At 43.0% G+C, this 25486-nt stretch overlaps 1 protein-coding gene across 14 annotated transcripts in view; it reads left to right on the top strand.

Annotated features, from left to right (window-relative positions):
• Nucleotides 1-25486, top strand: part of PTCD3 (pentatricopeptide repeat domain 3) — a 30475-nt gene that overhangs the window by 2235 nt on the left and 2754 nt on the right. The window contains exons 2-21 of one of the 14 annotated variants that reach the window (XR_016229240.1): nt 134-186; nt 289-325; nt 6087-6132; nt 8551-8619; nt 9014-9118; nt 11297-11420; nt 14470-14585; nt 15759-15817; nt 16991-17078; nt 17358-17418; nt 17507-17592; nt 18252-18396; nt 19295-19345; nt 20909-20995; nt 21245-21273; nt 21696-21802; nt 23223-23301; nt 23397-23487; nt 24115-24200; nt 24623-24809. Coding sequence is in view for 10 of the 14 variants with exons in the window: in XM_008254164.5 (XP_008252386.1) it covers nt 134-186; nt 289-325; nt 6087-6132; nt 8551-8619; nt 9014-9118; nt 11297-11420; nt 14470-14585; nt 15759-15817; nt 16991-17078; nt 17358-17418; nt 17507-17592; nt 18252-18396; nt 19295-19345; nt 20909-20995; nt 21245-21273; nt 21696-21802; nt 23223-23301; nt 23397-23487; nt 24115-24200; nt 24661-24809 (1668 nt within the window). In the remaining 4 variants the exon portion in view is untranslated. Of the gene's footprint in view, nt 1-133; nt 187-288; nt 326-3055; nt 5073-5559; nt 6133-8550; nt 8620-9013; nt 9119-11296; nt 11421-14469; nt 14586-15758; nt 15818-16990; nt 17079-17189; nt 17231-17357; nt 17419-17506; nt 17593-18251; nt 18397-19294; nt 19346-20311; nt 20996-21244; nt 21274-21695; nt 21803-23222; nt 23302-23396; nt 23488-24114; nt 24201-24622; nt 24810-25486 lie in introns of those variants that run through there. The other 13 variants (XR_016229242.1, XR_016229243.1, XM_008254164.5 and 10 more) reach the window with 13 other exon arrangements.

Genomic DNA, 25486 nt, shown 5'->3' with positions numbered 1-25486 from the left:
ATTCACTGACATGAGTTATCCAGTCAGTTTGATTCATGATAATTGGAGATTTGGAACTCAAGATGCAGAGGTGGCGGTGATGATTATTAGCTTTAGGGCTTTTAGCTTAGTTTTCTATTTTTATTTTTTGCAGATTTTACTCTGGAAGTGCAACTCTTTCAAAGATTGAAGAAACTGATACAACAGGTATATTAAAAATGCATTGGAATAATTTCATTTTTATATTACATTTTATTCTGTTGTAGTTGTAGTATTAGAAAATTGATAGATTCTATTTTTGAAATTTAGGGATTGAAGAAGTGGTCATTCCCAAAAAGAAAATTTGGTGAGTATTCCGTAGTCACTGTTTGTTCTCCACGTGGTTGAGTGCTTACAATGAGGGAAACAAACAGGAAGGCCAGGTGAGATGTTAGTAACATTAGAGCAACAGGAGAGTGTGCTTGAAGGGGGAACAGCTGGGGAGGTGGAGAGCACTGAGTGAGTGAGGACTAAGACTTTTTTAAGTTTTATTTATTTGAAAAGCAGAATGATGGGGATCTTTATCTTCTGTCTGCTTGTTCACCTCCCCAAGTACCTGCAAAAGCCCAGGCCAGGCCATGCAAAAACCAGAAGCCAGGAATTCTGTCTGGTCTTCCACGTGGAGCCATCATCTGTCGCTCCCCCTCTTCGTGGAGGAACGACACAGGACCCTGCGCTGTTCTTTTGTCTGCTCGGCCCTCCCCGGGTTTGCTGCTGGTTCTTCCCGGGTTGGCTACCGTCCCTTCCACCTCCGTGGAAGGGCGGTTCCCCCTGCCACTTTCCCCACTTCCGTGGGGGAGCGGCACACCGCCGGCCGGCTCTCTCGGGGGCTGCACAGGTGTTCCTTCATTCAGATAGATGTTCCTCTTAGATGTTCCCGGTGCATGTTGTCTCTCTCCTCCTTTATAGTCCTCTTCCACCAATCCCAACTCTGCTACCCACACGCCGAGTACGCTGCTCTCCTCCAATCAGGAGCAGCTCCTGCAGCTTGTCAAGTTCGTGAGAGGCAGCTGTGTAGAAGCTGTTTACTCCTCTCCCAGCGCCATATTGTGGGAGAGCAGATGCATAGAATAAGTCTTAATTCCAGTAACTTCGTCTAGTCCGAGTTGCTCCCCACAATCATCCACTGCTTCCCTGGCACATTAGCAGGAAGCTGGGTTAGAGGTACAAAGTAGCTGGACTCATACCAGGCACTCCAGTATGGAATGTGGGCGACCCAGGCAGCTTAGCCTACAGTGGCACAATACCCACCCAAGTTCCCCATATGTGCTACAGAGACCACACAAAATTAGTATGTTTATAATCTCTAGCAAGGTTCAAATAAATACGAAATTTAGCTTTTTTATTCACTAGGTAGATCCTTGAGCTAACTTTCTTATCTCATTTATTCAGCACTGACTGCAAGAATTAAAACATCACAGAAATGCTTGTACTATGACATTTAATCCATTTAAAGACCCCTAAAAAAGCCACACATTAGAATTTTGAGTGTGACCTGAAGACTTCGACTGACTTGTGAAAGAAAGGCTTTCTTAAGGTACAAAAGTAATAAATAGTTAATGCCGCCAAAATAGGGATGGGATAAATGTAATATGCAGAAAGGAAGCAAAACTACAGACAGTCTAACTGCTGGCAGGTAGGTTCTTAACCCGTCTGTGCCGTGGTAACATGCAGTAAAGGATAGCCCGTGCCTTAAAGAATTAAATGGCATGTTGAATGTTACGTTTCATATATTCTGATTTTAGTAGTCGATAGATATTAAATTTGGGCTTGTAATCATGCTTATTTTGCATATGAGCTATTTATATGCCTATAGTTTAGAATTGATTTGCTTCTGTATAAACTGTTGATATGTGTGTAGGTTAGAACTGCTTATACTCTGTTTTTAATGACTACAAGTACTTCATTATACAAATATATTCAGATTCATTTCTCTCTTCCCTGAGAGTCAGAACCAAGATAAAAGGAGAAATATGGGCATCTAAGAATTAGGCATTTCTCTGATGGTATTCATGTCCAAGGTCCTTTACCAACCCATCGCACCTCTATCCCTGAAGAAGATACTACAGGGAATACAAGAGAGGATGCTTAGGAGGATGTGCTACAGTCTGGTTAAGTTGTATGTGTAATTTGTGCTTAACATTCATCACATGTATGTGACCTTACACATACAACTAGCGAGAACACAATATGGTGTAATCAACAGTGGCTGTAATGCACTAATCAAGGCAATTTTTGTTGAAAGCATAAAAATTTAGGTATACCTTAAGTGGGTAGGATTATCTTCTTAGCATTGGAATCACCTTTTGAATTTTGTTTAAAAGGCATATTCCTGGGACCAGTGTTATGGCACAGCAGGTGAAGCCACCACTGGCAATGCTAGTATCCCATATGGGTGCCAGTTCATGTCCTGGCTGCTCCACTTCTGATCCACCTCCCTGACTAATGGCCTGGGAAGGACAGTGGTGGGTGGCCCAAGTGTTTGGGCCCCTGCAACCATCGGGGTGGAAGACCCAGATGAAGTTTCTGCCTGGCCCAGCATTGGCCATTGCAGCCATCTGGAGAGTGAAGCAGAGGATATGAAGTCTCTCCCTCTGTCTGTGTAACAATGACTTTTAAAATAAATTTGTTTGGGTAAAGATTGATTGATTGATTGATTGATTTGAAAGCCAGAGTCACAGAGAGAGGGGAAAGACAGGGAGACCTTCCATCTGCTGGGTCACTTCCCAAATGGCCACAGTGCCCAAGGCTGGGCCAATCCGAAGCCAGGAGCGTCTTCTTGGTCTCCCACAGAGGTGCAAGGGCCCAAGTATTTGGGCCATCTTCTGTTATTTTCCCAGGTACATTATTAGCAAGGAGCTGAATTGGAAGTGGAGCAGTGGGCTCAAAGCAGTGCCCATATGTGATGCCAACACTGCAGGCAAAGGCTTAACCTTTTTATTAAGATTCATTTTATTTGAAAGACAGCTACAGATGGGCTGGCGCTGTGGTGCAGCATGTTAAAGCTCCGCCCTGAAGCACTGGAATCCCAAATGGGCGCTGGTTCTAGTCCTGGCTGCCCCTCTTCCCATCCAGCTCTCTGTTGTGGCCTGGGAAAGCAGTAGAAGATGGCTGAAGTCCTTGGGCACCTGAACCCACGTGGGAGACCCAGAAGATTCTCCTGGCTCCTGGTTACGGATCGGTGCAGCTCCAGCCATTGCAGCCATCTGGGGAGTGAACCAGCAGATGGAAGACCTCTCTCTGTCTCTAGCTCTCTCTCTAACTCTGTCTTTCAAATAAATAAAATAAATCTTAAAAAAAAGCTACAGAGAGAGGTAGAGAAAGGTCTTCCATCTGCTGGTTCACTCTCCCAAATGGCCACAACAACCAGAGCTAAGCTGGTCTGGAACCAGGAGCTTCTCCTAGGTCTCACATGTGGGTGCAGGGGCCCTAGGCCCATCCTCCACTGCTTTCCCAGACACATCCCATGTGGGATGCAGACGCTGCAGACTAGGGCATTAACCCGCTGCACCATAGCAGTGGTCCTGGAAGGTTTCTATGCCATGGTGCTGGTCCTAAAATAAATTTACAAATAAATGAAAAGGAAGGGCCAGCTCTATGTCCTTTTTTTTGTGTGTGTGTGTGTGTGTTATTTATTTGAAAGAATTAAGGTGAGAAAGAGAGATCTTCCACATGCTGGTTCATTCCCCAAATGGCCACAATGGCCAGGGCTGGGCCAGGCTGAAGCCAGGAGCCAGAACTTCATCTGGATCTTCTGTGTGGGTGCAAGGGCCCAAGCCCTTGTACCATTTTCCACTGCTTTCTCAGGCACATCAGCATAGAGTTGGATTGGAAGTAGAGCAGCCAGGAATTGAACTGGTGCCCATATAGGCAGCTTAACCTGCTGTACCACAATGTAGACCCCTTCTTGTTTTTCTGATGTTTTATTTGTGGCTGCAATGGCTAGGTCTGGGCCAGGCTGCCTCATCTGGTTCCCACGTGGATCCAGGGGTCAAAATACTTGGGCTATCTTCAACTGCTTTCCCAGGCATATTAGCAAGGACCTGGATCAGAAGTGGAGTAGCCAGAACTTGAACCACAGCACTCATGGGATGCTGGCATTGCAGGTGGCAGCTTAACCTGCTATGGCACAACACCATATATTCTGATATATTCTTATAAATGTTTTGCTGAACTTTGTTTAGAAAAAAAATGCTTTGGGTTTAATCTCTGTAATTCCCTTTGGGAAATGAGGCACATTAAATCTAACAAGGTTAAAAGTGCATCTGAGGGGCAGGTGCTTTGGCGTAGCAGGTAAGCTGCTGCCTGCAGTACCGGCGTGCCATATGGGTGCCAATTTGAATCCCGGCTGCTCCACTTCCCATCCAGCTCTCTGCTACAGCCTGGGAAAGCAGTAGATGACGACCCAAGTCCTTGAGCCCCTGCACCTGGGTGGGAGACCCAGAGAAGCTCCTGGCTTCAGATGAGTGCAGTTGCATCCATCTGGGGAGTGAATTAGTGGATGGAAAACACCTCTCTCTGCATCTCTCTAACTTTGCCTTTCAAATTGAATTAATAAATCTTAAAAAAAAATCTGAAACCAAATTATCTTTTCATTTACTGCAGTGAAACCTTTTCTGATAGTTCATTGAAGGTCTGTATTCCAAAGGCAAAGTGGGCAGGTAACCTGTAGCTGTTTTCATTGGGTTGTGTATGGTTTAGAGACTTGTAAGTTGGGAGAGGAGGGGAGTATGCATCACAGCCATCTGGAATTTCAGTAGGATGCATGTGCCAGGCTGATGTGTCTTGGACACTCCGATGCAGTAGGTCTAGAGTGGAGCTTGTGATTTAGTCTCATGTGTAATTGAAGTAGGAGCCACCCATTGGGGCCCCGCATGGTGGTACAGTGGTTTAAGCTTCTTCAGATGTTTGCTTTCCATACTGGAATGCAAGCTTAATCCTGACTATTTTCTTTCTGATCCAACTTCCTACTAAGCATCCTGGGAGGCAGCAGGACCTAGGCTCAGGTTCTGGGGTCCCTGCCACACACATAAGAGCCCCAAGTGGAGGTGGAGGTGTGGGGAGCAACTGGGACTAGACGAAGTTACTGGAATTAAGACATTCTATGCATCTGCTCTCCCACAATATGGCGCTGGGAGAGGAGTAAACAGCTTCTACACAGCTGCCTCCAGTTCAACCAATAAACAGCAGGACCTGCTGCTGATTGGAGGAGAGCAGCGTACTCGGCATGTGGGTACAGAGTTGGGATTGGTGGAAGAGGAATATAAAGGAGGAGAGAGACAACATGCACCGGGAACATCTAAGAGGAACATCTATCTGAATGAAGGAACACCTGTGCAGCCCCCGAGAGAGCCGGCCGGCGGTGTGCCGCTCCCCCACGGAAGTGGGGAAAGTGGCAGGGGGAACCGCCCTTCCACGGAGGTGGAAGGGACGGTAGCCAACCCGGGAAGAACCAGCAGCAAACCCGGGGAGGGCCGAGCAGACAAAAGAACAGCGCAGGGTCCTGTGTCGTTCCTCCATGAAGAGGGGGAGTGACAGTAGGCTCCGGGCTTTGTGCTGGTGCAGCCGTGGCTGCTTTGGCATTTGGTGAGTGAACCACCAGATAGAAGATCCCTCCCTCTGCCCTTCAGGTAAATAAATGATTATATTTAAAAAACCAGCTCTGAGTCACTCCCTCACTAGCTTTAAAAAAAGATAGAGCGCCATTAATTTAGTTAGTAAAGGCAAGAGTGGTCCATAAGGGTGGGGAGAAAATGCGTAGAAAGTGAATGGGAGGAAGTAAGCAATGTAGTTTATGAAGTGAGGGTAGAGATCACTAACCCTGGGTGATGATACTGGGGATCAGGCAGAGAGGACAAGCAAAGCAAAGCGAGGAGCATGTATTACCTGCCTTCAGACAAACAACTAGACTGTTTGCTTATCTTCCAATTTGTTCTCCAATGATCAGGAGAAAAAGCAGCTCTAGGTGAGACCTCTTAACGGCGCTGTTGGCCAGTCTCCGAGCAGACACTGTTCATTCTTGATATGAAGCGCGCAGAGAAGCGCTCACTTGTGTTTCTTACTCCTAGGGATAAAGTGGCTGTTCTTCAGGCGCTTGCATCCACGGTAAACAGGGTAAGTATGGTTTTTAGCTTTTTAAATTGCCCAGTAATAAGACATCTAATGCTCCTACCTCTTCACTGTTTAGAATAAACTGTTGTGGGTCTAGCAAGTTTTTTGAAGTCATCTAATCCAGTCCTGTCATTTGACAAGTGAGGAAACCAGGGCTTTTAAAATGACATGGGGCTGTTGAGGATACTGTTCTAGTGATGTTTCATCAGCAAGAGTTTGGGGTACCTGTGGCAAGTGATCTCCACACAGCTTTGAAAGACTGTGCCTGCACACTGGCCATACAGAGAAGGTAGATCCTGTAGCCCAGAGCTGTAATAGCCTAACAGTAGGCTTTACAACTTTATCTCTTGACACTTCTCTGTTTCCTGATCTGTGAAGTGGTTGTGGTGAGAATTAAATGAGTGAAATATAGATCAAAGGGTTTAGGGCAGTATGATAGCTGCTACAACTATCTTAGATTTAATGTGTCAGTAATTTGCTCTTTGACAATTCAAGAATAAAGTTTGCAGTCAGAAACTGGTAAGGGCCGGTGCCGCGGCTCATTAGGCTAATCCTCTGCCTTGCGATGCCGGCACCCCGGGTTCTAGTCCCGGTCGCGGTGCCAGATTCTGTCCTGGTTGCCCCTCTTCCAGGCCAGTTCTCTGCTGTGGCCAGGGAGTGCAGTGGAGGATGGCCCAAGTCCTTGGGCCCTGCATCTACATGGGAGACCAGGAAAAGCACCTGGCTCCAGCCATCAGATCAGCGCGTTGCGCCGGCCGCGGCGGCCATTGGAGGGTGAACCAACGGCAAAGGAAGACCTTTCTCTGTCTGTCTCACTGTCCATTCATTCTGCCTGTCCAAAAAAAAAAAAGGGAAAAGAAACTGATAAGTAAATGTATCAGATATGGAACTTCTTTTTGATTGATTGTGTTTTTCATTAGTTAGAAACTACTAATTTTAACTCTAGGGGAAAATGTCTCTGAAATCTTTTTTCCTGCCAAATATCTCCAAATACTGACTGTCAAATTATCACAAATACATTGAATTGTTCTTGTATTGTAGATGTTGAAATTAGGGGTTACTGGGCCAAATATACACTGAAGCATACCCTACTGATTTCTGAGAAAGGGCTTTTTAAAAATTGGGGGGGGGGGGGTAGGGCAGACACCACATTCATCCATAGATTCACTCCCCAAATGTGTACAATGGCCAGGGTTGAACTAAGCAGCCTGGATCCAGGAACACTGTTCATGTCTCTCATGAGGGTAACAGGAACCAAGTACTTGAGCCATCACCACTGACTCCCAGGTTCTGCATTGAAGGGAAGCTAGAGTCAGGAACAGGCGGGGAGTGGAGCATGAACAAACAACATGGGACACAGGCATCTTATACATAGATACCTGAAATGTAAGAGAAACAGGCCTCTGGCGTTGTCTCAGAGTTTAATGAAAGCAGCGTAGGCCACCTTCAAGTTAAAGCTATAGAATTGTCTGGCTTATCTGATCTTGGCCTTTAAAATCCAAGAAAGTCACTCATTTATTCAGCCACCATGTTTGTGTGTGTATAGACACACACACACATATATTTGAGAATATGTTTATGATACCTACCAAGTGCATTTCTGAGTGTAGAATTCAGACACAATCCTTGCATAGTTCCAAGAGAGGAGGACTAGGAAGGACTTCGAAGAGTTAATGATTGGTTGGGGTAGAGCAGAAAATGAGGACAAAAAAGAATTTAAAAAGCTATCTGGTCCCCCAAAGAAAGTCCAGGCGAGTGAGATAAGGCATCAAGGGCACAATCAGAATAGACTTAGGAAATTTGGTGAGTTTTTACCATAAAACAAAGGTCCAGGTTGGAACAGAGAGGAACAGAGGAAATAATTTGGGAGCATTTCTAAGGGGTGGCCATTCGTGGAGCAGGAGAGTTGATTTTGCTTGGGAATTAATGAACTATTTGAAGGAAAACGGAACCTTGGACAGCAGGTCATAGGAGAAGCTGCTGCTGTTCACACCCCCTGGAGACCCTTTGGAGCAGACTTTTGGATAAAGTTGGGCATGGATGGATAATGACAGTGCTTTGAAGAAAATTCTGTTCCAAAAAGGTGGTGCTGGGCCTTGTTAATTTCCAGGATCCTTATCTAGAGCAGTATAGCAGTAGTACCCAGTGATGGTAGATGCAAATCCTAAGTAACAGCTATGGGGTTGGAGCCATTACTTGCTTTTGGTTTTGCAGTTACTGGCAACCCTTGCAGAGCTGAGAGTACAATATTGTATGTTCCGTGTGTATATATGTGTCTGAATAGATGAATACATAGGTGCATATTTTGCATGTATGTTATATATATAATTAAAACTTAATAGAATTTTTTGTTATCACCAAAACTTACAAAGTCATCATAATAAAAATCTAGCTGAGAATAGTTACTTGTCTTTTCCACAGGACCCTACAGCTGTCCCTTATTCATTTCAAGATGATCCTTACCTCATACCAACATCCTCTTTGGAAGGAGTGAGTAGTTTCATGTAACTTTTCTAAGTTTTTTTGTTTTTCTTTTGATCTTACTGGCTTGTGTCTAAGATTACATCTATAATTAAGTTACAAGAGCCTTTGAAGAGTTTATAAAAACTAATAGCTAAATTGGTAGGGTTTTTTTTTATTCCTTGATTAGATTGAGGTAATGTGGAAACTTTTTAGCTTTGTTTTCAATGCTTACGGGTTTTTCACGATGGAATGAACCACTCAGTTTAACTCTCAATAGGAAAGGTAGCTATGTGGTATAGTGTAATTTAATTGGGATTTCATGTATTGTTAACTTATTTGTGAGGGGAGAATAGTTCTGAGGGTATAACTTTGATCTCTTAATTACATATAAATAGCAGTTTGTATCAATTTTTTTATATAGCGTTCATTTTTATTGGCAAAGAAGTCTGGAGAAAGTGCAGCAAAATTTATTATTAATTCATATCCCAAGTATTTTCAGAAGGACATAGCTGAACCTCATATACCGGTAAGGAAAGTTGGCTTCTTACATAACATTAAATAAATGTAAGCTAAATCAAGCTTTCATAACTGTTGTTTAAGTAGTAATTTGATTGAAAAAGCCTTTTAATGTATGGAGTTACCTGTGCTCAAAATACCAACATTTTAAAATTCTTTTTTCTATGTATTTACCCTGAATCTTAATATCTTCTCCACTTGGCTTCTGGGACCCTCACTTGGGCCTGCTCCTTTGTAGTTTTCCTTCACCAGCTCCCTAGCCACTCCTTAAGCATTGCTGTCTTTCTTAGTCATTTTCTCTTTTATTACCCATGTCTTTCCTTCAGTAACCCTTATGTTCTGTTTGGCATTCTTGGAAATGCAGCCTAGAGCTCTCTACTTAAAACTACCTACTGTTTACCACTCTCTTCTGTGGTCATGCAGTGAATGTGTGATGAGCCTTGTGCTTAGTGCTGTTGGTTCACTGGAGACCCAGACACTGGCACCTCTGCCCTCCTGAGTGTATTCGTGGAAATACTATGTTCACGCTTGCCATCTATAAGCTGCACCTTTTACTTCACATCTTCCTGTTTCCCAAAACTCGACCCCTCCTGTTCTCATACCATAATCTAGTGACAGATTGGGAAAACAGTGCAGTTGTGTAGGTAAAAATATTCAAATCCTGGACTACGATAGTGGCAGTGATGGAATAAACACTTGTTATCCTGGCTTTTCTCTTTTACATTTTTATAATTTTTAAGTGAAATATATATGATTTTATTTAGTTGAAAGAGTTTGCTGGTTCACTTCCCAATTAGCCGCAATGGCCAGAGCTACACCAATCCGAAGCCAGGAGCTTCTTCCAGGTCTCCCACATGGGCTCAGGGGCTCAAGCACTTGGGCATTTTTTCCAGGCCACAGCAGAGAGCTGCATCAAAAGTGAAGCAACCGGGACTTGAACTGGCACTCATAAGGGGTGCCAGTATTGCAGGCGGTGGCCCCAAGGAAAGCAGGGTCTTCCATCTACTGTTTCACTTCCCAAATGGCTGCAATGGCCAGAGCCAGGCATTCAGGAGCCAGGAGCTTTTTCTGCGTCTCCCACATGGGTATAGGGACCCAAGCACTTGGGCTATCTTTCATTGCTTTCCCAGGCCATTAACAAGGAGCTGGATCAAAAGTGGAGCAGCCATGACTTGAAGTGGTACTTGTATAGAATGCTGGTGTCACAGGCAGAGGCCTAACCTATTAAGCCATAGCGCTAGCTTCTGTATTTTCAACTAAGAATTAGTGTTCTGTGTTGAGCTGCAGGCCTCTATTATTTGCAACCTTCCAAGGTCCTCTCCATGGTGGACAGCACCACTCACACTGTTTTGTAATGATTCCCTTAACTGCCTTCTGCATTATCATGAGCACTTTGAGGGTAGAGAATGTCATTCATCTCTGTCTCAGTTCCTACCTTAGTACTACTATTAAAAATGTGCTTGAAAAAATACTGACTGAGATACATACCTTCTTGGTATTGAATGTTTGGAGTAGAAGCAGCATCAGGAGAAGTTTCTGCCATGGAAAGTGGGAGCGCTCTGCCACCTTACACCAAGACTGGGAGTAAAGGAGGAAGAATGGTTTTATATTTGAGTGCTTTTAAAATTCCTACCAAGCTAGGAGATAGTGAAATAGGTTTTTTGTGTGTTTTTATTTACAGTTATGATTCCCTACAGAGATATTAATGTGAAAACAATAAATGAGATCTGGCTCTGGAAATACTAATTGGAGCAGTGAAGCTTTGTTTCACTGTTTTGATGATAAAAAGTTTGTCTTGGAGCCAGTGTTGTGGCACAGCAGGTTAGGCTGCTGTTTGCAGATACCAGCATCCCATACCAGAATACTGGTTCAAAATCCAGCCACTCTACTTCTGGTTTTCTGCTAATGTGCCAGAGAAAGCAGCAAAAGACATCCCATGTACTGGGCACCTACCATCCATGTGGGAGAACAGGTGGAGTTCCTGGCTCCTGGCTTTGATCTGGCCCAGACCTGGCTATTACAGCCATTTGGGAAGTGAACCAATCTCTAAAAGCTCTCTCTATCTCACTTTCTGTCACTTTGCCTTTCAAATAAATAAGCAAATTTTTTCTAAAAAATTAAAATTTTGTCCTTGGCTACCCTCCCATTTTACCTGTTTGTAGTAACTGCAGCCATCTTGTTTTCCTAGTGTTTAATGCCTGAGTATTTTGAACCTCAAATTGAAGATGTAAGTGAAGCTGCTCTTAAGGAAAGAATCAAGCTCAGAAAAGTCAAAGCTTCTGTGGACATGTTTGACCAACTCTTACAAGCAGGTGACCAAATTCAGTTAAAGCGCCTCTGGGAACATGAACTGTAAAGCAGATCTGTGATCCAGATAGTTTTGAGTAAAAATTGCCAGTACTACTGTCTCTGGTCTGCTTGATGGCTGTGCATTTTTTCTTTTTTATGTGAAAGTTAGAGTTTGAGATTTTCCATCTACTGTTTTATTCCCCAAATGCCTGCAATGCCTGAGCCTACAGAACTAATGCATTGTTATTAAAAGATCATTTACTGAACAAGTCTAAGTACAAACCCATACCACCAACAGGTAAAACCAGAAACAAGCCTCAGTGCTAAGAACTTCAGCACAGACCCACATTAGATGTTAATCATATGGGGCAACACACCAGGAAAAGGGTTGTAGAAAATCTGTCAAGCCCCTAATAAGTGTCTGATAGTCCTAGGTTTTTCACATATTTTATTCTATAAGACTTTTTTTTTTTTTTAGGATTTCATTTTATTTATTTGAGAGGGAAAGAGAGACAGAGCTTCCAATCCACTGGTTCACTCCCAGAAACAGTCACAGTGGTTGGAGCTGAGCCGATCCGAAGCCAGGAGCTAGGAGCTGCTTTTGGGTCTCCCACGTGGCGCAGGGGCCCAGGCACTTGGGCCATCTTCCACTGCTTTCCCAGGCTGTAGCAGAGAGCTGGATTGGAAGAGGAGCAGCCCGGACTCAGATGCCCGTATGGGATGCCGGCATTGGAGGCAGAGGCTTAGCCTGCTGCACCACAGCACCAGACCCTCTACAAGACATTTTGAGGTAGCAGGAACCCAAGTATTTGGCTGTCATCCACTGCCTTGCCAGGCGCATTAGCAGGAAGCTAGTTGGCAGCAGAGTAGCCTGGACTTGAACTAGCACATGAATATGGCATGTTGATGTTGCAAACTTCAGCTTAAACCATTGTCAGTTGTCTTAAAGATATATTGGCTATTTGTCTCTATGATGAACTACCTTAAACTCACCCAAGGGCAGTGCCCCTAGCAGGAACTAGGGACTTAATACTAGACCCTACCTCTTAAAGGTTCTGCCACCTTCCACTAACATGACTCTAGGGAAGACACTTAAAACCATATCCAAACCATAGCAAAAGGAAACTGTTCAGTCATTTTTCCAGATACTACATATATGCCCTCTGTACTCTGCCATGCTTTCATTTCTAGGCATTTAAATTTCCTGATGGGCATTTTTTTTTTTTTTTGAAAGATGAAATTACTTTTTTAATAGTAAGTTGCAGAGCTGGTGCTGTAATGTAGCAAGTTAAATTCTTTTGATGCTGATGTTCCATACTGGGGTGCTGATTCCAGTCCTGACAGTTCTCTTCCAATCCACCTCCCTCCTAATGTGCCTGGGAAAACAGTGGAGTATGGCCCAGGTACATTGGCCTCTACCATGTACATGGGAGACCATGATGGAATTCGAGATTATTCACAGTCTAGACCTGGCTGTTGGGACCTTTTGGGGAGCGATCCAGTGGATGGAAGATTCTCTCACACAAACACACACACCGCTGTTCTGCCTTTCAAATGAGTAAACAAACCTTAGATAAATAATAACTTGTGTCTCATTATTCTACTTCCTGTGTGCTAGTTGCCATTGTTAATGAGTAACTTGATATGAGCACAATGCTTTGAACTATAGGCAGTTGCTCTAGTGTTTTTAGGCAGTTTCAGTGAGGGATTGGACCAATGTGGAATGATCACACTTACGTTTGTTCACATGGATCGGAGTCAGAAGGACTAAGTGGAAGGGTTTGAAGATACTTTGGGGGACCTAGCATTGTGGCATAGCCGCCATCTGCAGAACCGGCATCCATATTATGGGTGTCAGTTTGAGTCTCGGCTGTTCCACTTCTGACCTTGCTCCCTACTAATGCATGTGGAAAAGCAGTGGAAGATGACATGTTTGGGCCCCTGCACCCATGTGGGAGCCCCAGAAGAAGCTCCTAGCTTTGGTTTGGCCCAGCCTTGGCTGTTGAAGCCAACTGGGGAATGAACCAGCAGATGGAATATCTGTGTTTCTGTGTGTGTGTGTGTGTGTGTGTGTGTGTGTGTTTCTGTCTGTAACTCTACCTTTCAAATAAATATATCTTGAAAAGAAAAAAAAGCAGAAGATACATTTTGGAGGTGAGTTAAAACCATGAGGTAAGGACAGGTTTTAAAAGTCACTACTTGAGGCACCGGTGTCGTGGCACAGTAGGTTAATCCTCCGCCTGCGGCATCAGCATCCCATATTAGCACCAGTTCAGGTCTTGGCTGCCACTCTCCCAATCCAGCTCTTGCTGTGCCTGGGAAAGCAGTGGAGGATGGCACAGTTGCTTGGGCCCCTGTACCCGCATTGGAAACCGGGAAGAAGGGCCTGGCTCCTGCCTTCAGATTGGCACAGCTCCAGCCGTTGCGGCCATATGGGGAGTGAACCAGCAGAGAGAGGACCTTTCTCTGTCTCGCCATCTCACTATAACTCTACCTTTCAAATAAATAAATAAAAATCTTTAAAAAAAAAAAAAGGTCACTTCTTGATTCACCTGCATCTTAGATTGGGGTCATGGGGCTTATGTTCCAGCTGCACTTCTAATCCAGCTTCTTGCTAATGGTACTCTAGGAGGTAGAAAGTAGGTGGTGGCTCACATAGTGGGGTCCCTTCCACCCATGTGGGAGCCCCGGATTGTATTCCAGGTTCCTGGTTTTGGCATGGCTCAGTACAGCCTGTTAGAGGCATTTGCAGAGTGAACCAGCAGATGGAGGCAGTTATTTGATCTGTCTGCCTTTCGGAGAAATAAATAAAACTCTTAAAAAGAACACCAAACAGCATGAGATGACATCTTGTACCTGTCAAACCACACGGGTAGTATGCATTTTGTCTCTTTCTGCATCATTTGCACATCTTAGTTCCTGTTGAGTGTGTTTTTAGCAGTTGATAAAGTGGTGGATGATGACATGTAGCTGAGAAAGCTATAGCTAGTAGGAAAAATAAGGAATTAGAACCTAACAAGTTTTTTATTTTGGTTGTTTGAAACTGTTTTTGTTGTTTTTCTATATCCACAGGAACCACTGTGTCTCTTGAAACAACTAATAGTCTTTTGGATTTATTATGTTATTATGGTGACCAAGAACCCTCAGTTGATTTTCATTTTCAACAAAGAGAACAGTCAGAAGAATTGGTAATAACTTGTGTCAACATTTGTTTTGGAATTAATACGTTTTCAAAATAGGATAAGTTCTTGTACCACGTGTCAGAGTAGTCATAAGAGATTTGTACTGAAAGGTAGTGTGGTGCAGTAGCCTTGATAAAAATTGAGGCAGGAGGCCAAGGGGAAGTGTTGCAAGAGGAATACTTTAAGTAAATATTTTAGCACTGGTTCCCTTCTTAGAAATATTTTGTCTTCATCAGCCACCTGTTTAGGTAAAACTGAGCAGAAGTGTTAGTGTCTGTACTCCATGCCACTTAACAGTGACACTGTGATGTGTAATGGCTAAGGAGATTCGATAGCCTTAGCTGCCTCAGAACTTCATGTATGTGTGGACAGGTGGGAGCACAGCAGGCTGGAAGATTTAGAACAGTTTTGTGCCTACAGCTGTGTATAGATTGAGTTGTGTCCTGTCTCTCAACTCAACACTTACAGATAATAGGATCTTTTTGGTTAAGTAAAGATAAGTCATAAATGTGGCACAGGCTAGAAGACTATATATACTGTTTTTCATTGGCATGAGAAAATAAATTTCTCCTTGGGTGTGGGATGAGGGTTTTCTTTGTGTTGATACAGATTTGTCTGAGTTTTCTTCATTAGCTGTGGAAGTAGAATAAATTAAGTCTTTTAAAAATGTGTAAATGGTGAGTAGTGGTCATGCCTGTCTACAGCATCTTTTGACGCTTTAGCCTAACTAGCCCTGCAGCCCCATTTTACTGCCAGTTGAGTCTGTCTCTCTCTGTATACCCATCCCAGAATTTGGTTTATAAATAAAAGATTGATGTAGGTTTAGGTTTTTTTTTTGTTATTGTTTGTTTTTTAAGTCAGCCTGCTGAGATCAGAGTTAGGCATTAACTATACTCCTGTGTCATATTTTCTTTTATTCATAATTATGAACACTACTCTCTGGATCAGGCTGGATGTAGCCTCTGTAGATGCATGCATTGGATTCATCTTGTTTCTAGCCCATCACTGTTGCTTTAAGGGTATCTTTACTTTTCATGAGTGAATTGCTTGTTTACATTTGACAAATGAACATTCTAGGCATAGGTGTTTACTGGTTTTCCCCCTTTGCCTTCTTGATTTTGAGCAGTGTGATTGGGAGAATGCATGCCATTTACTTTAACTTTTATTTTGGTTCAACAGGAAGAGACTACAAACGAAAATGCTGAGAAGCCTAGGAAGAAGTTTGGAGTTATTTGGAGGTATGTGCACACAGTTAGAGCTTTATATTGCAGTTTCTGAGAGGTTGAGGAATGTGTGCCATCTTCTTCTGAAGAGGATGTAATCCTGTGATGTTCAAAAATAGTTTGTTTTCATGAACTCTTTCATCTTCAGTCAGTAGCACAAGAGTCTGTTTAGAGGTTGATGTCTGTTGGGTCCCCCTGCCAGGGAACCCCCATTTAACTCCGCCATCACATGGTATGATGCATCACATGGTATGATGCCTTTGGTGGTTGCATCAGTGGTGCTACCTTGGAATAAATACTTCTAATTCTCAAAGTTTGGGTATTTTTGTTTTCTACAAACAATAGCCACTGGAGTGTAATGTTAAATTAAGACTGGCCAGCGGTGGGCTGGCGCCATGGCTCACTTGATTAATCCTCCGCCTGCGGCGCCTGCATCCCATATGGGTGCTGGGTTCTAGTCCCGGTGGCTCTTCTTCCAGTCCAGCTCCCTGCTGTGGCCTGAGAGGGCAGTGGAGGATGGCCCAAGTGCTTGGGCCCTGCACCCGCATGGGAGACCAAGAGGAGGCACCTGGCTCCTGGCTTCGGATCATCACAACACCGGCTGTAGCGACCATTTGGGGAATGAACCAACAGAAGGAAGACCTTTCTCTGTCTCTCACTGTCTAACTCTATCAAATTAAAAAAAAAAAAGACCAGCAGGCAGAAATATTGAGGCGTTCCAAACAAAGTGAATAGTGTTTAACCACATTTGAGAATTTAACTGAATGTAGTGTCTAAATAAGTGTCTCGTGTGGATGTTTGTTGGGAGAAGGAAAGCTATGTTTTAGAGCAGGGAGTAGAGGTCAGTGTGTCTGCTAGAGTGTGACAGTTACTCATATTGGTGAACTGGTGATCCCCTCTGCGGGCTGAATGAGGGTGGGAAAGCTTCACCGTGTCCCTGTCATGCAGTGCTGTTGGAACTTACTGCTTGTTTCAGTCTGGCTTCTGTCATTTCATGCAAAGCTCGAATTACTTCATTTTTGAGCTTTGATGTGTTTGCATTTTCAAAATGAAAACTGTAGCTCCTTTTCTGGAGGGTATGAATCATTTTAAATTGCATATTTGAGCACTCATCACAATGCCCATTGTAAGCACTCAGTTCATGGTGGTAGCTGTTTTCCTGATTCACATTTACTGCCTTGTTTCTAGAGTAAAAAACAATGCTGAGAGAATCTTTGCTCTAATGCCAGAGAAAAATGCACATTCCTACTGTACAATGATCCGAGGAATGGTGAAGGTATGTTTATTTTTATCTTTAATTTCTGTGAAATCAGGATGTAACATGAGCAGCTGCATTTCTTCATCCCACTGGATGGGAGTAATACGCTGTTCCCCTCCCTCAGTTGTGACAACTAAAAACGTCTCTGGGTGTTACCCAACATCCCCTGGGTAAGCAACCACTGCCCTGCACTATAGCCTGCATAACAGGAGCCTGGCCCTAGGATAATAGATAATGTGAATATTTCCTTGAATGAATAAATTTGGTGATACATACTTTTTGCTTACTGTCTTTCAGTACCGAGCACATAAGCAGGCATTAAACTTGTACACAGAGTTATTAAACAACAGACTCCATGGTGAGTTTGTTTTGAATTCCCCTTCATTCTTCTCCCCTTTTCTTTCCTTCTCTCAAGAATCTACATGAAATTTTTCTTTTTTAAACAGCTGATGTGTACACTTTCAATGCTTTGATCGAAGCAACAGCATTGGTGGCAAATGAAAAATTTGAGGACAAATGGAATAATATATTGGTAAGGAGGAGCACTTAGCTTTTCTCTGCTAGCCATTGAGTATCCACTACTAGCAATATGTAGGGTAGGTGCAGCATTCATTGAGCGTGTAAATAGCCGCCACTGCAAGCAGAGGTGTTATCTGTGTTCAGCAACCCTCTAAATGGCTGTATCTTGATGTGTGAGAAGCAAGAATTACTGGGCTCAGAGCATACAGCTAGAATTCTGGAATACCTGGGTCACTTGTAGTCATTTTAGGGTTTTTGTTTTTGTTGCTACTAAAGTGAACTTGTATTTTTTTTTTTTTTAATTCCTGCTAGGTGACAAATTAAAATTACTGGATTGATTGTTGCATAACAGTTTACAACTGAAGCATGTTTTTATACCATATTGGTCATTTTTGTTGTGTATTAGTAGTAGGTGGTGGTGGTGATATTACTACTAATAGTATTTTCTGGAAGACTTAATAGGTAGATGACCGAAGATAGTTAAACATTTTGACGTTGAGCTTCTGTAACAGAATTACTGTTTCGGATTTGGCAATAATAGGTATTAACTACAGATAATTTAGTTAGACATAGATAGAAAGCAAACTTCTTTTTGGCGAAACAGTTATGAGACAAATTATCTACCCTCACATTTAAAGTAAACACCAAACTTCTTGATTGTGATGGAACTAGGAGCTGCTGAAACAAATGGTTGCACAGAATGTGAAACCCAATCTACAGACTTTCAACACCATTCTGAAATCTCTCCGAAGATTCTATGCAGTTGGAAGAATGCTGGGCTTACAAACTTTACGTGAAATGAAAGCTATCGGAATCGGTGAGCATAGATCTTGGGGTCCTTAATAAAGACAAACTGGACTGACCAGAGGGTTCAGGCCCACGTAAGCAGAGAAAATCTGTAATTTCTTTTGCTGTCTTTGAAATACATTGGGAACTTCCTTTCCACCACTTGGCCCTCTTAGACATGTACAGTCGGCCCTCCATGTGAGCCTCAGATGTATTCAAGGAAAAACAGTTTGTAAGGATCACGTGCATACTTTTTCACTGTCATTTCTTAAACCATGAGGTGTGCCAACTGTTGATATGGGGTTGGGTATTATCACTCATCCAGAGACAAGGTATTCAGATGGATGTGCATACATTGGAGCAAATGCTGTGCCACTTTATGTACGGGACTTGAGCATGTACAGGTTTGGTATCTGGGATGGGGAAGTGGTGTCCTGGAGCTGATCCCCCAGATACCTAGGGACTGCTATACTTAATATGTGGTTTTCATCTTCATATTCTTTGTAGCAGACTATAATGTTGTAATCTTTTAGGTTGTTCATGGACCATTCAATTTTGCAGATGATTGATTACTTTCAGCTAGATAGTTTTAAATTTCATGACATTTTCCTAGAATACTTAGATATTTGAATCCAAATGTCTACTAATATGTTACATATTTTTCAGTTATTTATTAAAGGTTGCTTTGGGAATCAATTTGCTTCAGTAGGCTTTATTGTTCTTAATGAGACTCCTAGTAGTAGTAGATTTTTAGACTTCGAAAGTGATGCAGTCTTCGATTTTGTCACCTTTGCATTAATTAGATGAACTGGAAAATAGAAATTCATTCTTTATTTTAATGTTAACTTCAGTGTGCTTTAGTACGCTCAGTTTCTTTATAGCTGTGTTTTTACTTTTTCTCTTTTTTTCTATCCACCTGATAATCTGAGAACCGTCACTTGCAACATATCACCATGTTATTCAACTGTTTTATCAACATGGTATGTATGGCCTTACGTTGTATTGGTTTTTGTAGGAAATTGATTGGCTCCTTTGTTTTGTCTGTTTGCAATTTGTGTTCATTTGTATTTTCTGCGTATGAGAGAAGAATAGAGAATTCACAGATTGCAATCTACGACCTGAACAAAAAGATTTTTTTGAGGATAATGACCTACCTTGTGATTTGAGCTAGAGGGGAGAAGATTGGTGAAGTGTATGAGCAGTGTGGGTACACAGATAGGAATGGACAGGAGTATTTTAGGTTGGAGATCCTTTTCCTCTCCACAGCTTTACTGTCCAGCACAGTACCCACTAGCCAAATGTAGCTACTTAGTGAAAACTAAAATTCAAAATTCCTCTCTTCACATTGTACTTGGCCACACTATGGGGACTACCATATTCAATGATGTGGATATAGAGCATTTTCAACTTTGCAGAAAGTTGGGGAACTATGCTGCTCCAGAGGGAAGTTAACCTCATTTTGAAGCTTTTTGGGTGGACCTTGGGACTCCATTGTCACCTCCTGTGAACTTCAGAGCCTGGGACATCTGTGTTGTAATTTCAGTTCTGCCATTTATTTACCTACCCGAGGGATATCAGGATGTGATGATTAAATGAATTATGCCCATTGTCTTGTACCAGGTTTGTAAGGCACATCGTAGGCAGAAACTTTTTGCTTCTGTTTGTACCCAGCCTGAGAAAGAGGAAGGGTTTCCTAGGTTCAGAAATGACAATTCAATCATTCCTTCCTGTAGTGGGCTTGATTCTGTTGGCTAATTTTACAAAACTCACATCTTTGCATTAGGCTAGGGATTTTGTTGTTGTTGTTTTTTATTTGACAGAGTCAGTAAGAGAGAGACAGAGAAAGGTCTTCCTTCCGTTGGTTCACCCCCCAAATGGCCGCTACAGCCGGTGTTGTGATGATCCGAAGCCAGGAGCCAGGTGCCTCCTCTTGGTCTCCCATGCAGGTGCAGGGGCCCAAGCACTTGGGCCATCCTCCACTGCCCTCCCAGGCCACAGCAGAAAGCTGGACTGGAAGAGGAGCAACCAGGACTAGAACCCAGTGTCCCTATGGGGTGCTGGCGCCGCAGGCGGAGGATTAACCAAGTGAGCCACGGTGCCAGCCCCTGGTTTTGTTTTGTTCTAACCTTTTAGGAAAATTAGCAGGTAACTGACTTTATCATAGAAACAGATAAACAGTTCCTCCAATAGTGTCCTCTAAAATTGTACTCCACCTTGGTGTGATTGTGGTGAAGGTCTTTTTCTAAGGGTATTAATTCAGTGAGGAGTGTTCTTTATTTGGTTACTTGCACTCCAGTGAAGGCACTCTTCTTAGGAAGAGACTGTGAAGGAAGGGTGGTGTCTTTAACTGGAGCAAGTGATCAGAGGCGTGCTTTGTTCCAGCTGGAGGAGCTCCTTGAACAAGGGTTTGCTCCCTGTAGAGCTCTGGCAGGCCTTAGAGCCAAGGCAGAGGAAAACAGATCTGTGCTAGGTGATGTGTGTTTGGGGGTGGTACAGAATGTGAACGCATGATGAAATCTATTTGTTTGCTTGTTCTACATGAGACTCCTCAAAAGAATCATCTTTCATCATCTATGACATAATGAATGAATTAACAGGAAAGAGCTTTTCTCCAAAGGACCCGGATGATGGTATGTGCAGAAACTGCTTGTTTTTTTCTCCTGTAAATGCTGAGGGCTCGGCACACATGGGCAGGGGTGCACTGGTTATTCTGTGAGCAAAAATGTCTGCAGGCTATTGCTGTACACATCCTCTGCACTTGAGTTTTAGCTTGTTTACTAACTAGTTATGGTAGCAGGATTTGTATTTGTATTAATGTTACTCACTTGAAATATATTTCACCCATAGTAACCAAAGCTCTTGTGAACTTTGATTTTCAGATTTGTTTTTTCAGTCAGCCATGAGAGTTGTAAGTACAAGTTCTTATTTAACTTTGCTATCTATGTTTTAAAATTCCCAGTGTATTCATTTTTATTTATTTTAAAAGCAGAGAGAGGTGCCATGCACTGGTTTATGCACATGCTATTGTAATTGTTGACAACAGTCGGTGTTTCCCAAGAGGGAAACCTTGTAACTACGCTGTGGTTGTTTCTGAGTTACTTCCTGGGGTTTGGGTTAGTGAGCATTTCATGTGTCTTCCGTAAGCTTAATTTCTATAGGTATAGTTGCTAAGCTGAAATAATTCTCCCCAGTGTTATAATTTACTTGCTGTTAACCACCAGTTTGAATAAACATAAGTATTTTCACATGCACGTATCCTTTTTTCTTATGCAGTGAGCTGCTGTTCAGTTCAAAGGATATCATATTAATACCTTGTCTGCACATTTTCAGTGCTCATCGCTCAGAGATCTAGAACTTGCTTACGAAATACATGGCCTTTTGAACACTGGAGATAACCGGAAATTCCTTGGACCCGATTATCGGCGTAATTTCTATTAGTAAGTGTATGAAATGTATCCCTGTGCTTTCATTAGTAGATTCTACTGTTGTGCCTGAGTGAGTGAGAGGAGCACCACACATGGATAAGATTTGATGGCTATGGAGAGCAAGCAGCTCATGCCCTAACTCTTGACCCTGAGGCTGAAAGCAACAGGGAGACAAAAACCACAGGAAGGGAGGGGGGAATATGTGGTTATAAGGGTCAAGTGGACCTAAGGCCCATATGAAACAAATAACCAATGTCAATTCTTACAATCTTAACATTAATCCAGGTGCAGCCTATCTGTTTTAAGCTTGAGCAATCATGCTAGGGAATTTCTTTGTTCTGCCAGGTGGATGAGTGTAGATCAAAGTTTCAGACCAGAGTTTAATGGTGGGGGATGCTTTCTTAAGATGGAGTCTGGGCCGGCGCTGCGGCTCACTAGGCTAATCCTCCGCCTTGCGGCGCCGGCACACCGGGTTCTAGTCCCGGTCAGAGCACCAGATTCTGTCCCGGTTGCCCTTCTTCCAGGCCAGCTCTCTGCTGTGGCCAGGGAGTGCAGTGGAGGATGGCCCAAGTACTTGGACCCTGCACCCCATGGGAGACCAGGATAAGTACTTGGCTCCTGTCATCGGATCAGCGTGGTGCACCAGCCGCGGTGGCCATTGGAGGGTGAACCAACGGCAAAAGGAAGACCTTTCTCTCTGTCTCTCTCACACTGTCCACTCTGCCTGTCAAAAAAAAAAAAAAAAAAGATGGAGTCTGGGATGCTCTAAAGTGGAGCGCCTACACTCAAGCTGTTGCTTCACTACAAATGGGAGGGTGTTGGTGTAATCCACATTTCACCTCCAGTTTCAGAGAGCCGACCTGTGATTTAACAGTATGCGTTAATTGAGCATTCTGAAATTACAGCAGTGGTGAGATTGCCAGGTTTGAAAGTCTAGTATCTTTTTCCTCAGCCCTCTTAATATTTGATATTCTTAATTATAGGAGGATGTGTCTTTAAAGGCTTTGTTCCAAAACTGCTTGCTTTGGTAATGGTAAAGACACTGGAGCCCAGAGAGGCTCCTTAAAGTGGGCTTGCTTGTAGGAGGATAAAGCTTGAGCTTAAGGAGTTAGCTGCTCGTGGAAGTGTGAGAATTGTTTCTTCTATGTGAGAAAGTCCTTATTCACACTGAATGCTTTTAATGGGATATGTTCCGTGTCTGCTCACTGGGAGCGGATACTGCTGAGGAGGAAGCAGTCATAATGACTAGTTGATGTTCAAGTGGTATTCATTGTAAAGGTCAGTACCTGATCCCGTGTAGGCCATTGAACTTGATACTGTTTATAAATACTTGAAATTTTCTAACACATCGTCATATAACAGAATTTCAGTAATTATTTTCTTGTTGTTAGACATAGGGATTTTATTTTAAGCATACTTTTTCTCTCCACAGTTCCAAGTTTTTCAGTTTGCTTTGTCTAATGGAACAAATCGATGTCACCTTGAAGTGGTACAAGGACCTGATACCTTCTGTAAGATGATTTGTATATGTCACTTACCATTGTAGATGAACTTTTAACTTTCCTGATTGCTGCTTTAAAAAATAAATTTGTATTTCTCTCATCAGGTTTTCTTTCCCAGCTCTCAGACATTGATAGATCTTCTCCAAGCATTGGATGTGGCCAATCGACTAGAACTGATTCCTCAAATTTGGAAAGGTAAGTAATCAGCTTTGTGTCCAGGCCCATCTCAGTTCAGTGTCCTACCGTTTGATTATTGAACATGTTAACTTTGTTGGGGTGGAAGTTTCCATTTTAAAGTGGAATAGATTAGATCTGCTTCAGTTACTTGCTGATACTGGATAACATGAATAAAACTGAAATAAAAACTAAAGTCAGACCCTTCATGACATAGGAACTAGCTAAGTTCTGCACAGCTGTTATGTGACATGACCCAGAGAAAAACACGGTTAGCCTGAAGTCTGAATGACCTCAGAGCCTCTGTACGAGTGGTGTTTCACTTCGGTCCAGTTGCTAATGAAAGACCCTGATTACTGCATTTCTTAACTAGCAACCATGACTGTGATATGTGTGTTGGTCTGTTGTGTGTGGATGAATTGACTCAAAACTAGGTGATTCTATATTATCAGTCAGCTTTTGTTTCTATTAATCACCCTGCTTGTTTTCTGGAATCTTCGGATAAAGCTAGAATGGCTACCATCAGCAACGTTTTTTACCCACCAAAAACGTTAAGAATTACAGCTAACAGTGATCTGATGTCAGCTAGAAAGGGTATTGGTTTTACTTGATGGTGACGGCTCTCTCGCGTTCCTTTTTCATGTCAAGATAGTAAAGAATATGGTCACACTTTCCGCAAAGAACTGAGAGAAGAGATCTTGGAGCTCATGGCAAGAGATAAGCACCCACCAGAGGTAGGGCTGCAGTGTCACTGTTCTTGTTGATGTGTGCTAACAGTGTATCCTGTAACAGGGAGGCCCTTTTAAGGATAGTTTCCATGGTTTCTTCTATCATTATGGAGAGCTCTGCCATCCAAACCCAAGTGTACATTCTGGTGCACCTAAACGAACCTGCTGTCACTGTCACTGCTCCAGTCCAAGCAGGCAGCATGGAAACTGCTGCTCTGCTCTGACATGAATAGCAGCTTGCTTCTTAACACTTTCCATCTGAAAGGAAGGCGCATGGTTGAAGTTGAAAGGTGTGGGTAATCGAGTTGTTTATCCCACAAGAGAGTCTGCTTTGTCTTTCTGCTTGCTTACTTGTGTGGCATGTTACAATGGATTGCTCAGAATTTTATGGCCCTCTGGTAATCTCCTGAATGTAAATCCTCTCACAGCACTTAAGGCAGTTCTGCTGACTCTCAGAGCCTCTCAGCTTCAGGTGGCGTTTGCTGATTGTGCCGCGGATATCAAATCCACGTATGAAAGCCAGGATGCCAGACAGACTGCTCCCAATTGGCCAGCCAGTCCTCTCAACTGTATAGCTATTCTGTATTTAAGGGCTGGAAGAACTCAGGAAGCCTGGTGAGTATACAGTGTACATTAGAAGCATCTGTGTTTGCATGTAAAACATATACCCAGGACAGTGAGAAGAGGTTCTCTAGTTTGGAGGGGAAGTTAGGTATATCAACAGCCATTCTCAAATGTATGAGGATTGTTTTATTTAATAAATTAAAGGTAGAGAGCAACAGAGAGGGAGAGAGCACTTTCATCTGCTGGTCACTCCCCAAGGAGCAGAACAGTCAACTCTGGGCCAGGCCAAAGCCAGGAGCAAGGAATTCTAAAAGGTCTTCTGAATGGGTGGCAGGGGCACAGGCCATCATCTGCGGCCTTCTCAGGCACATTAGCAGGAATCTAGATCGGAAGTGGAGCAGCTGGGACTTGAACCGGCATCCATATGGGATGACAGCCCTGTAGGCGGCAGCTTTACCCGCTACACCACAGCGCTGGCCCAAGGGTATAGTTTTGAAGGACTGAGACTTTGCATTTCTGTCCTTTCAGCTTAGTGTATCCGTAGGCAAGTCAGGCTGTCAGCCTCATTTTCCAGGCTACTTAAATGGAACAGAGTGATCAAAGAAATATATCTTTAAAAAGTGATTTGGTCATTTGGAGTGTTAAAGTGTCATTTAAGGTGCTCCTTGCACCTGCACTCTTCAGCTTTAAACATGGACTGAATACTTGGACTTTTGGCATTTGTTCAC

The sequence above is a fragment of the Oryctolagus cuniculus genome, chromosome 2 (genome assembly GCF_051225735.1).
Source record: "Oryctolagus cuniculus isolate XC-2025 breed Fujian yellow rabbit chromosome 2, ASM5122573v1, whole genome shotgun sequence".
Taxonomy (NCBI): Eukaryota; Metazoa; Chordata; class Mammalia; order Lagomorpha; family Leporidae; genus Oryctolagus; species Oryctolagus cuniculus.
This window is presented reverse-complemented; position numbering and strand designations above follow the sequence as displayed.